The sequence below is a fragment of the Maniola jurtina genome, chromosome 18 (assembly GCF_905333055.1).
Source record: "Maniola jurtina chromosome 18, ilManJurt1.1, whole genome shotgun sequence".
Taxonomy (NCBI): Eukaryota; Metazoa; Arthropoda; class Insecta; order Lepidoptera; family Nymphalidae; genus Maniola; species Maniola jurtina.
In genome coordinates, this window is record NC_060046.1 from 5,221,540 (window position 1) to 5,235,196 (window position 13,657).

General features: G+C 37.7%; 1 protein-coding gene across 6 annotated transcripts in view; it reads left to right on the plus strand.

Moving 5' to 3' along the window:
- The window catches only part of LOC123874457 (furin-like protease 1), a 200,161-nt gene that overhangs the window by 137,666 nt on the left and 48,838 nt on the right, over positions 1-13,657 (plus strand). For all 6 annotated transcript variants that reach the window (XM_045919804.1, XM_045919805.1, XM_045919807.1 and 3 more), the window contains exons 3-4: positions 9,824-10,001; positions 11,116-11,261. In XM_045919804.1, the coding sequence (XP_045775760.1) occupies positions 9,824-10,001; positions 11,116-11,261 (324 nt within the window). The remainder of the gene's footprint in view (positions 1-9,823; positions 10,002-11,115; positions 11,262-13,657) is intronic.

Consider the following 13,657-nt stretch of genomic DNA (forward strand, 5'->3'; position numbering starts at 1 on the left):
TATGCAAAAAAGTATTGTTTCTTATTTACGCTCGCCGCATATATTGTGTTTTTATGACGCCATAAACTTAATATATGAAACGCTTGGCACGACATCCAGAATGTACGACGATCGTAGTGGGAGACTGACGACTATACATTCTGGAATTGTTGACAAAAAATGTGCGTAAAGAGATAATCTCATCAGTTTATCACTTAATATTATTTAAACTTGTAAACTTTGTACGCTATTGTATGGCAGATTGTGATATTATATACCTATTTATTGATAAATAATTTATGTGACAACTTTCTTATACTTACAATCATGCAAAAACCGGCCAAGTGCGAGACAGACTCGCGCGCCGAGGGTTCCGTACTCAGGTATTTTTTCCGACATTTTGCACAATAAATCAGAAACTAGTTTTTCCTTTTGAGGTACGGAACCCTCGAAAGGTTCCAGCTCAGCATTATGCTGTATGTAATAATGCATAGAATGCTTGTAGAGTATTTAACTGGTGTTTGTAGTATATAGCTGGTGGCTGGTGGTCATAATGTTTCCGGCCCCAGTGTACGGATCCTATTAGCGTCTGCAACAGGTGGCTGCGTACAGAGCTGACACAGTTTCGATATAGATGACATTTCCAGTTTACGTTCATACGCTTTACTTTTATATTTAGCACCTCGTCTCTACGTGGAATTGCTTCACACTAATTCTGTTTGAACGCCCTACAATTCCGATATGATCTGATAAGTTCATTCACTCCAAAAATCTCTATAGAGTACTTTAAGAATGTAGCTAGCTACACTCACGTATTTAGTCCAATGATAGGTGGAGGGGTCTTGTGCTCATGAAACAACACAAGAAGTTTTTTTTTTTAATTATATAGACTAGCGCTTGGCTGCAATCAGACCTGCTAGCAAGTGATGATGCATAGCCTAAGATGGAGCGCGCTTGCTTAGAAGTTGCCTATTCACTCTTGACTTGAAGGTACCCATATTATAGGTGGAAGGGAAAACTGATGCCGGAAGGGCGTTCCATATCCTAGCGGTTCGAATTAGGAAAGAGGAAGCAAATCGTTTCGTACGTTTTCGAGGAATTTCGACTACGTACGGGTGCAGACCTTGTTGATAGATTTTGCCCAAAAGGTGCCTATTCACTCTTCTTTTGAAGGTACCAATATTATAGCTAGCGGGAAAAGCATTCCCTATTCTAGCATTGCGTATTAGAAACGTGATTTCGACTATGTAGGGATGCAGACCTTGGTGATGATGCCTCGTGGTTCGATTTAAAAATAGCCTACTTAAAAGTGATGAATACGATTCATAGAGAAACAGAGAGAGCAAAATAGAACTAGACCGTAAAGAGTTAACACATGCACTGTTGGATAGCAACCAAAAAGACTTTTTGACGACGATGGTCAGCGTGAGACGTGAACAAAGGCTGCAGCGGAGGTGTTGGAGCATGGCTGACGTTAGCGTATGCTAATGCGGGCTTTCAGACTCGTGCGAGATAAACCTTAGCTGCCACAAGATTTATCAACCGTGCTTTCAGAATTTATTTTGTCTAAGCTTTGAAATTCAAATTGAATTGGCTTTTAGAATGTTGCTTTTCTAAGTTATTTCTACGCGCGAAGACAGAGAGGTAGAATCAACTGAACCGTAAAGAGCCAAAAAGACCTTTGACGACGTTGGTCAGTATGAGACGTGAACAAAAGCTGCAGCAGATGTTTCCTTCCTGCTTTTCCTGGATGCTTCCGGGATATGTTCCTTCACGGTTACAGCAAGTCATTTTTAATTATTACTAGAGGATGCCCGCGACTTCGTCAGCGTGGATTTAGGTTTTTAAAGATCCCTTGGGAACTGTTTGATTTTCCGGGATAAAAAGTTGCCTATGTCAATTACAGGGACGCAGGCTACCTCGGTACCAAACATACAAATCGGTTACGCGGATGAGTTTTTAGTAATCCCGTGGGAACTTTTTGATTTTCCGGGATAAAAAGTAGTTATGTCCATCCCCGGGATATAAGTTAACCCTGTACCAAATGTCGTCAGAATCGGTTAAACTGTTGGGCCGTGAAAAGGTAGCAGACAGACAGACACACTTTCGCATTTATAATATTAGTATGGATTTAAAACGCACATAAAGTTAGAGGCGCGCTTACATTCTATAGACGGCAATCGGTTACTTTTACAGCGGGAAAATGTCTTTCCAAAGGGAAACAAAATTCCACGCGGACGACGGCGCGGAAAACAACAAATTCCGATATAAATTACACAAAACGCCAGTAAAGTATTTAATTATATAATTGTTTTGTAGTCAGTATCTCAACGTCATAGAAAGTTCGGGGATACTGTGTGCAGTTAGGACGCTGTTAATTACTAAAGTTTTCAGAGAAAATAGAGTTTAAGCGAGAACACAGTCATAGTTAGCGCGAAACTTTTTGATAACTGTAATGCGACGTTTAATTTACGGAATTAAAGCTTCCTTTTTTAACCCCCGACCCAAAAAGAGGGGTGTTATAAGTTTGACGTGTGTATCTGTGTATCTGTGTATCTGTCTGTAGCACCGTAGCGCCTAAACTAATGAACCGATTTTAATTTAGTTTTTTTTTTGCTTGAAAGGTGGCTTGATCGAGAGTGTTCTTAGCTATAATCCAAGAAAATCGGTTCAGCCGTTTGAAAGTTATCAGCTCTTTTCTAGTTACTGTAACCTTCACTTGTCGGGGGTGTTATAAATTTTTAATTTATACTTGTTAAATATGTAGGTTTGTGTAATTTGCTAGCATGTTAAGTAGTTTTTTTTTTAAATGTAGAAAAGTTAGAGGTGCGTGCCCGAGATTGGACCCCTATCTGCCCGAGTAGGAGGTCCCGAAAAAACTAGTCAAGTGCGAGTCGGAGACAGATAGACAGACAAACAATCAAGTGATCATATAAAGGTTCCTTTTACTTTTTGAGATACGGAACCCCAAAAAGTAGGTAGGTACTCTGGATTTATTATGCGCCTGTTTATACTTTCACTGCGCGAATTATTTAAAATGCGGTCACAATTAAATTTGAAAAAACCGCAGCAGAAGTAATGGATGGATAAATTAAAACAAAGCGAATACTTAATTGTTTCGAGTATGTACCTAGCTTTATATGAATATTTTAAACAAGCCCAAGTTAAAACTTTGAACTCCTTATGAACTTATTTATGTACCTAAGCTTAACTTTGAACTCCATTTATTTATGTACCTAAGCTTGTATTCCCAATAGATATGTAATTAGTTTCATCGCTAATCTTAAAGTAAAACGTGCAGTTTTATTCTGGAATGTATAGCGAAGTTCGAAGATCCAATCATCATCATCATCAAGATCAACCCATCGCCGGCTCACTACAGAGCGCGGGAGTGAGAAGGGTTTTGGGTCACAGTCCACCACGCTGGCCAAGTGCGGATTGGCAGACTTCACCTTTGAGAACACTATGGCGAACTCTCAGGCAAGCAAGTTTCCTCATGATGTTTTTCTTCACCGTTAAAGCAAGTGATACATTAATTACTTAAAACGCACATAACTCCGAAAAGAAAGAGGTGCATGCCTGGTATCGAATCCCCGATCTCCAATCGGGAGGCGGACGTCCTAACCACTAGGCTATCACAGCTTTCGTCAATAACATCAACACAGAAGATCCAATAGAAATCCCAATACTCCATCAATCAATCAATCAGTCTGTGGGTATGCGTCTATTGCTGGACATAGGCCTTCAATACACGGCACTCCGCTTTCCTCATTCACCCACTTCGCGCTACTTCCTTATGGTCGTCAGTCCAGCGAGTTGAAGATTGTTCATACTGCGTGGACTGGTACGCGGTTTCCACTTCAGAACACGTCTGCTCCAGCGGCCATTGCTTCTGCGACATACATTGGTCTATAAAAAAAAAGACGAGGTATTGAGGTCCTTTGCTCTAAAGTAAGAAATTGAAGAGAATGTTAATAAGCAGTCTCTGTTTAAATTAATTATGATCCTGTTGCGGTTTACTCCGTGATTTGACAGCACCCTATAAGAGCTTAAGTAACCGCAAAAGCCTTAGGATAATCGACTTAAGTCAAGGTTGAAAAGTTTAAACAATCCCAGCGACCGTCTGTGTTAACGCTCGAGATCAATTTTCCGGGTATCTTCACTTTGCAACCCGGATATAACTGTCAACTGTGCGAGTATGTTATACGACCAAAACTCTAGTCGTTTAGCTGTTCTAACTTAGGGCACAGTTGGTACTTGGTAATTCGATGAATAACTTAGAACTCACAGAGTTTTAAGTTTCTGTCTAAATGTTCGACGTTTTAATTCGAATGTGTAGAGAGTGTAGTTTAACGAAGCTGACTAAAATAACTAGTTTTAAAGATATGCGTGTTTAAAGATTAATATGTAAATTCTTGAGACTGCAATGTAACTTGGAAACTGAATATTTTCGGGAAACGTGGAAAAACCACATACATAGATATTAGAATGTATCTAAAAAGTTTTATTGAGCTTGGTTGGTTGGTATTTGAATGAGAGCTAAATATTGTTTGTTGGAGTGCACTATGAACAAATTCCGTCTGATACATATTATTATCTGCTATTAAAAATCCTAAAATGTGGGGCATCGATTTTGTCATTTTATTACGAAAAAGTTTCTTTTCAGATATTTCGCGCGTAATGTTTCGCTTGCGAGAGCACTTTCAATAGAAAAATTACAACAAAAACCGAACTGTATGACTTATATAGCAACCATATAGTAACCAAGTATTTTGAAACCTTTTATATGCCTGCTATGATTACCAAAATGTACGAGTTTATTATTTGGGAGAATTTTTCTATTCTATTTTATTTAAACACTAGATCAATTACGTTTGCTATCGCTTTTATTTCCTTTTATTATACTTACTACTGAGTACTGCTTTATCATCTATCATCAGTTGAAAGCGTGCTAAATTAAATTACAAGCTTATCAAAAATACATACCAATTACGATAAAAATAAGCTATATCTAATAAATAAGTTATCATAAAAGTCAAATGTTTCCAGTTTCACTAATTATAACAAAATGTTTTAACACGGGTTATCACCCTCATTATTTTAGATTAAATCATACTTCAATTAATTACCATTGTAAGTATAATTTAATCGAACCGACACAACCTACTGGTCCCAGGCATACAGTGTCCTTATCAAGAGGAAGCGGTGCAGGATAGCGCGGGTGACGTGCGGGTGTGCGGGGCGTCCCTCTGCCCTTAATACCCCGATTGCCATCTCGATCAGTCGCGTACTATCTCTCTCTCTCTCTCTCTCTCTCTCTATTGAGTCTCTGTCTCTGCTGTTGCTGAGATTGACTGCCGTGCGAAAATTATCTTGGAAGGCATCTTAAATAGACGTTGACATTTTAAGATGAACGCACACTTATCCGAGCCGAACGCGTCGAAAGAGTCAAACGAAACGAATTTTAGAATTCTCTATATGAAATCTATTTCCGATTCGGACGATTCGACGCGGGGAAGTGTGCGAGGTTTCATGAGATTTCATATAGGTACAGGATTCTAAAATTCATTTCGTTCGGCGCGGATAAGTGTGCGTTCACCTTTAGGCTAACTAATAACATTCATGCTATCTCATATGCTAGTACACACGTGTGGGAGTCTCATGGAATATCTTTTCTCGGTAGTTAATATGCGGCGGCCCCTCAGGCGATAAAGGAGCCCGTTTCTATGGCAAAGGTCCTCACTTGAATGATGTTTACGAGTCTCGAGTTTGTTGTCTTAGCAACACTAATGAATGAGTGAATTATGAGTCTATTTTTCTTTGATTTTCTATATTTTATGAGACGTCTTGTATGTAGAGAGATGGCAAAGACAACGTTCTGAACTAAACTTATAGTTTTTTTGGGTGTTTTTGGTGTTATTTATAGCATTGATTTTACAGTTCTGAGAATTGAGTTCAGATTTATGGTTTCCACATTTCCGTTACATCTATGTATGTATGTATGTTTGTATCCAGATTCTGTGTGTTCCACCGTGGCGCCTAAACTACTGGGCCGGTTTTGATGAAAGAAGTGTCAATTGATTCGTTGTAAAGGTCCGGTGACATAGCCTATTTTATACGAAAAAGATTGACCCAATGGATGTTACATACCTATACAAAAAAATGGCACAATTTTTTTTTGATATTGTATTGAGTGGGATGTCAAATGAAAGAGAAGAAAATTCCGAGTTTTCATGAATATAAATATTATACATACTAGGTACAACATTAAAATATACCAAGCAACAGAAAAACAATAATTTTACTATAATATTTCAGCGTTTATTAAGACGATCGCAGTCGGGTTTTAGTTTTCAACTTTATCTTGTTATTTTAAACTTAATCACTATAAACATTAATCATAGTCTAATTAATGGCCTATTTATACAGAAAACGAGAAACATTTGTAGGTAATAGCCCCGGCGGCGGTTTTGATCTTTTAGAGAAACAAAACAACTTAATGCGTCCGAGATAACTTACAATGATACTTTAAAGTGCGATTACATCTCTGTTTGTTAAGGCAATTGGGATCGCAATAACAATAACAATTTTGCGAATGGCTGTTCAGCGGCAGATTTATATCTACAGAGGCTTAATCGTTAATCGAGTGTGTAAAACTTCATAATTTGGTGAAATTCGAACCACTTTAGCTAGACAGTTTGATCATCATGATCAACCCATCGCCGGTCCCTAGACAGCACTAGTCTTCCCTCAGAATGAGAAGGATTATACCATAGTCCATCACGCTGGCCAAGTGCGGATTGGCGAATTCACACCTGAGACAACATTATGGAGAACTATGCAGGTACTAGGTTACTTAGTTGCCTAAAACGAACACACCTCCGGAAAAGTAAGAGGTGCGTGCCTTCTGATTTTCTCCTGCCAAAAGCGTTTCATTTTACAAGTGTAAATTAAAAATTTATAACACCCCCGACAAGTGAAGGTTACAGTAATAACTAGAAAAGAGCTGATAACTTTTAAACGGCTGAACCGGTTTTCTTGGATTATAGCTAAGAACACTTCCGATCCAGCCACCTTTCAAACAAAAAAAAAAAGTAAATTAAATCGGTTCATTAGTTTAGGAGCTACGATGCCTCAGACAGATACATAGATACACAGATACAAAGATACACACGTCAAACTTATAACACCCCTCTTTTTGGGTCGGGGGTTAAAAATGAAGAACTTTTTCTTTCCCAGGTAGACGTTTTGCAGATTTCCAATTCAGTAGGTAATAATCGATAAAGGAAAAGTTCTCCCTTTGAAAGGAAACGCTTTTGGAAGGAGAAAATCGGAAGGAAATTCTCAGCGTACCATTCACGTAGGATTATAGACATCTTTTACCACGGGCTTATAACATGGGTGCCCCCAGGCGATAAAGGGCCCCGTCTAGGAGTATGTCAATGTAGGGTTTCTCTTTGAATGATGTTTACGGGCTTTGAACACATCGTGTCTGTGCAGAAACGATAAATAATACATATACTATGTAAGGCGAGAGTGTTTCCATTTTCTGAACCGATATTGTGGTAAAACATAGCTACCTATATTACATAGTATATGGTATTATGGTAGGTATATATAGTTGGCTTCGCTAGGGCAGAATTCCTAGAAATCCATAATGATGTTTTATGAGGCTACTATAATATGTGGATATTATAAGGTATAAGTCATAGAGTTTCTTTGTGTTATCCATGTGTTATCTGTCGATGAGATTTCGATGTCCATTATTTAAAAAAATATATGTATGTAAGTACAGTAGTTTACAGATTTGTTTTTTGCTGTGTGTATCGATGTTTCGATATAATTTATCGAATTGCAAAACCAATTTGGTAATGTTGCCAGCACGAACAATGACCTACGGTGAACGGTCCAAAAAGCCGATTCAACATTATTTTTCCAATTTTATTATACTCAACAAATTGTTAAAAGTTGGCAACACGCCAAAAGTTCTTGCACTGGTTCAAAATAAAAACTCGATTATGGCTAAAATTAATTTTTTATATTTATCGATTCTTACAGTGAAATTTTATTTATACACACCGACACGTCTCTTTAATTTATTATATTATTATGCATTTCGTGCATGTACGTCTGGCTTATTTATAGAGCTCGATAAAATAGCACGGCATTTTGTAAATGAAAAATACGATTGACCTCTGTTAATACTTACACGCTGGACCTGCGATTGTCGACCTGTTTTTGAAGGATCTTGATTCATTTCACCAATTTAGCGCTAATAGCACCAGGGAGCATCATGTGAGCGTAACTAAATATATTAGTGATGAGACATATTCTGTCAACATAGTGTCAACACGAAGACTTTTTGACACAAAGTGTCAATTTTAATTGCCGGTTCGCTCGGTGGAGCGCTTCGACACGGTACAAAAAAGTAACTGTCATTTTGTATGGCACACGCCTTCTCTAGCGTAGTTGTATAATGTCCATTTCAGTTTAAAGACCTACAACCAGGACTCTGATAGTATATTTTTACTTCATTAAATAAGTCGACGCAAGGCAGCTAACGTATAACCTAAGACGCCTCAACATTTTATATAATTGAAAAACAAAATAAGAGGGGCGCCAAGACAGCGAAAAAATATCTTCGAGGGTTCGTATTTTCTTGAAATTTATGTATCTCAAGAGAGGAGGGAAACCCGAGAGGCACTTAAAAAAAGAGCGGGAGGGCTGCAGCTCGGACTATCTATGAATAATTAACTGTGGAGGCAGGTGCAATTGGGTGTAAACAAGCGTTTTTAGATGGGAATCCCGTTTGAATATTTTGTATGAGGTTTTTTGGAGCTAAAAATATTATGAGATAACGGAAAGACGAACGAATACAGAATAAGCTTATTAGATACAAAATTTATAGAATTGCTCGTAATTCTACCTAGCTAGAGTAACATACTCTAGTAAGTAACCCCCGATCCAAAAAGAGGGGTGTTATAAGTTTGACGTGTGTATCTGTGTATCTGTCTGTGGCATCGTGGCTCCTAAACGGACGAACCGATTTTGATTTAGTTTTTTTTGTTTGAAAGGTGGCGGCTTGATCGAGAGTGTTCTTAGCTATAATCGACGGAAATCGGTTTGAAAGTTATCAGCTCTTTTCTAGTTTTCTTATAGAGGTTATTGTGTCGGGTTTTTTTAAATTTTGAGTTATATTCTTGTTCTGCATTCTATAATAGTGGATCCAGGTGTAAAATTATATTTGTTTTCCTAAAAGATATCCACGTTTAATTTCAAACGGCCACAACGCGGTAAAACTATGCATTTCGGAAGCTACCGGTGAACTTTAATATCGCGGCGGACTTAAAATTCAGTACTAAATTAACTTCGTTTATACTAGGTTCAGCGTATTCGTTTGCCCTAATTTGGCTACGAGGTCTGTTTCGTATGAAATGGAACTATATTCTACGAAGGTGCGGTCTCGATATTTAATTATGAATTTAATATCATGCAGGGCTCTAGTTGTGTGTTGTGGGCTTCTTCTCACACCAGGGTGCGTTTGGAATCCTCGTAGCTTCATAATTAATTATTACCATTATTACATCAACTGACAAATTCTACAATTGACAATCAAAAAGTGTACCTACAATGGTGATACCAATTTGAATGAATTACTTTGACTTGCTTTTTTCTTACCTATGGTAATTTTAATACCAAATGGTTCAAATTCTAATTGTATGTGTCTTGGAAATAATCGTTTACTTGAAATAAACACAATATAGGTACCTCTTATAATAATATAATATAACAATATTTAAAATATGAAAATAAAATCTAACCTTAGTAATATGTTTGTCCTCAGATCTTCGAGAACCACTACCACTTCCATCACAACTCGGTAGCGAAGCGGTCGCTGACGCCAGCACACGAGCACCACGGTCGACTGGAGATGGACGAGCGAGTGCGGTGGGCGAGGCAACAGCGAGTGCTGTCCAGGAAGAAACGGGATTTTCAGACCATACCCGACAGTACCAGTACAGGTAAGTACATTTACATATCTTTAGTTCATAAGTTTACGAATAGCAAGATGACGTAGTAATGGACTGAATGGATTTGAATTATTGGATTGACGTATAATGTATATTATCAAGAATAAATGACTATGACTATGACTATGACTATGGACAAGATCGCCAATGCCACGCCAATGTCTTCACAAATTCATAATATATCACAACTTGCCAGCAAAAAGGTCACTGTCACCAGCACAATATTATAAACGCCACAGACGGAGGGTGGCTTTGGAATGTCATAAGTTTCAGTTCAATACTGGTAAGTTTAAAGCACTTGAATTAACTTGTGATAGGAGTAGATCTGATAGTGTTTTAGATTTTAATAATGAGGACCTATATATTAGTGTTGGAAGGGAAGGGGGTGGACAGGGCTTAACTTAATTTCCCGAAGTTGAAAGAGGTGGCTTTAAATAGAGAAAGCTTTCGGATGATGATCGCCAAACTTCGTTTCGAAGAAGGCACCCGATGATGATGATAGTTATGCCGTCGAAATATTATTGACTAGAGGATGGCCGCGGCTTCGTCTGCGTGGAATTAGGTTTCCTGTGGGAACTGTTTGATTTTCCGGGATAAAAAGTTGCCTATGTCAATTACATGGACGCAAGCTACCTTGGTACCAAATATACAAATCGGTCAAGCGGATGGGTCTTTAGGAATCCCGTGGGAACCACTGAACTATCCGGGATAATAAGTAGCCTATGTCCGTCCCCGGGATACCTGCTAACTCTGTACTAAATTTCGTCAGAATCGGTTAAAATGTTGAGTCGTGAAAAGGTAGCAGACAGACAGACAGACAGACAGACAGACAGACACACTTTCGCATTTATAATATTAATATTTAGGAATCCCGTGGGAACCACTGAATTTTTCGGGATAAAAAGTAGCCTATGTCCGTCCCCGGGATACAAGCTATCTCTGTACTAAACGTCAGAATCGGTTAAAATGTTGAGCCGTGAAAAGGTAGCAGACAGACAGACAGACACACTTTCACATTTATAATATTAGTATGGATATGGATTTTATTTTGTCTGTGTCTACCTTTCGGAACAGGGTGCTTATTAAAGTTTGTAATTTGTTTTAGCTGAAACCAAATCATCGGAGGCGCCCTCAGTGAAAAGAGAGGCCGGCTCGAAACGCGAGCTGCACTCCAGAGTGAAAGGGAGGCCCCGCTCCGCCGACTCCAAGTTCCAATTAAACGATCCCAAGTGGCCGCACATGTGGTACCTCGTACGTTGTTATTTCATTTTTTTTAATTATCGACTAGCTTTTTCCCGCTTTTGGTTTTTTTAGGGTTCCGTACGTTAAAAGGAAAAACGGAACCCTTATAGGATCACTTTGTTTTCTGTGTCTGTCTGTCTGTCCGTCCGTCTGTCGTGTCTGTCAAGAAAACCTATAGGGTACTTCCCGTTGACCTAGAATCATGAAATTTGGCATAGGTAGGTCGTATAGCACAAGTAAAGGAATACATCCGAAAACCGTGAATTTCTGGTCACATTATTAAAAAAAAAATTAAAATATGTTTCAATTTTCAAAGTGAGATAACGATACCAAAAGGGGTATCATATGAAAGAGCTTTATCTGTACATTCTAAAACAGATTTTTATTTATTTTTATGCATAATAGTTTTTGTTTTATCGTGCCCTCCCTCGGAACCCTCGCTGCGCGAGTCTGACTTGCACTTGACCGGTTTTTTAAATCACCGTGGGAACTCTTTGATATTGCGAGATAAAATCATCCTATATGTATCATATTCGTCTCCAAAATGCATGCCATCCTGTAGAAATTTTCATTGATATCTATTCAGCGTGCAGCGGTTGAGATCTGATTTGGTAACAGTTAGACAAGACACACTTTCGGATTTATTGTATTACTTTAGAAGTTTCGATTTAGTGCTCTCTTCAATTTGCTCACTCGGATTGCCATCTCGATCTGTCGCGTACTATAGGTAGACCATAGTGATCAAGGTTTGATGGTAAAGCAAGAAGATGGTGAGAGAATGGAACAGCTTTATTAAACGTTAACCATACATTCTTAACCCCCGACCCAAAAAGTGGGGTGTTATAAGTTTGACGTGTGTATCTGTGTATTTGTCTGTGGCATCGTAGCTCCTTAACTAATGAACCGATTTTAATTTAGTTTTTTTTGTTTGAAAGATGGCTTGATCGTGAGTGTTCAGCCGTTTGAAAGTTATCAGATCTTTTCTAGTGACTGTAACCTTCACTTGTCGGAGATGTTATAAATTTTTAATTTACACTTGTATATTATATCGAAGGTTATTTAAATAACACTTGTTGATAGGATTGCCATGAACTGGTTCAAGCTTTTACTTGTTGGAATTTTGCTATAAAGGAATCCGAGCAAGCCTTGAAGGAACTAATATTCTTGAGATGTCGTCCCGTCGTCGACGCGCTTAATATTAGTTCCTACTTCGTATCTAGTAGATTAAATTCAAATAGATTCTTATGTACGTAGGTTTTAGTTCATTTATTTGTAGGTACTATTTTCCTCACACTATCACAACACTTCACACTAATATTATAAAGGCGAAAGTTTGTGTGTATGTGTGTGTGGGTATGTTTGTTACACCTTCACGCAAAAACCACTGAACAGATTTGGCTGAAATTCAGAATGGAGATAGCAATGGATCCTTTTATTTAGGAAAAACAGAGTTTCTACGACATTTGTAATCTCGCGAACAGAAGCTAGTTAAAAGTTTCGTTATACTAGTGTGCGGCGCTTTGAAGATAAACTATTATAATAGTTAATTTTCCCCTTTGAAAAGGTCTCGTCCCAACTAATAGGTAATTTTCCGCCTTATTATATTTTGATGGCAACATTATTCGTCCTTTAACTTGCGACGGCTTTTAATTACATAGGTTCTCAGAATCATGACTAAATAATATTTTAAAATATGAGGTTATACAATTAATAATAATATGAGAAACTACAATTTACTTACGGTTTAAATGTATGAAAGCTATGCTATGTATAGTACTGGAATGAAAAAAAATAGTTGGTACCTATTAAGTTAAAGCAGCCCAAATATGAAGTAAAAATAATGTTACTTACCTAGTTATGTAAGTTCTATTTAAACATTTAGTCATAATTTTTTTCTATCACATCACGAGAGATATTGATAAAATAAATAATAATTTTTGTATCACATTTATCCATTTGGCTCCGATACTGCGCCGATACCATGAACTTATTCATACAACGAAACATGACATCCATTAACGGAATTAAAACTCCATCTGTATAGCGCTCGAAATATCTCGATATTCAAGGTCCCAATGATAAAATATCTGGGGAACATAAATATCGTGTATACAGAAATATTACACTTATTTCTATATTATTGGAAACATTATATTTCAGACTCAATCGTAATAATATACGTAAATATTTTTATTTTAAAATTTTTTGATAAACCTGCAGGTTTATCAAACCATATTGATAAAAGTATGCTGCAGCATACTTTATCAATATGGTTAACATAATATCAGTCAAGCATGCAGACTATCATCACAGGCTAAAGTCATACAGTCGACCGGCAGAGCAATCCTGCGGGGTTATAGGATCGAAACGGGGAAAGGATTATACCGACCGGGATAAAAAGTAGC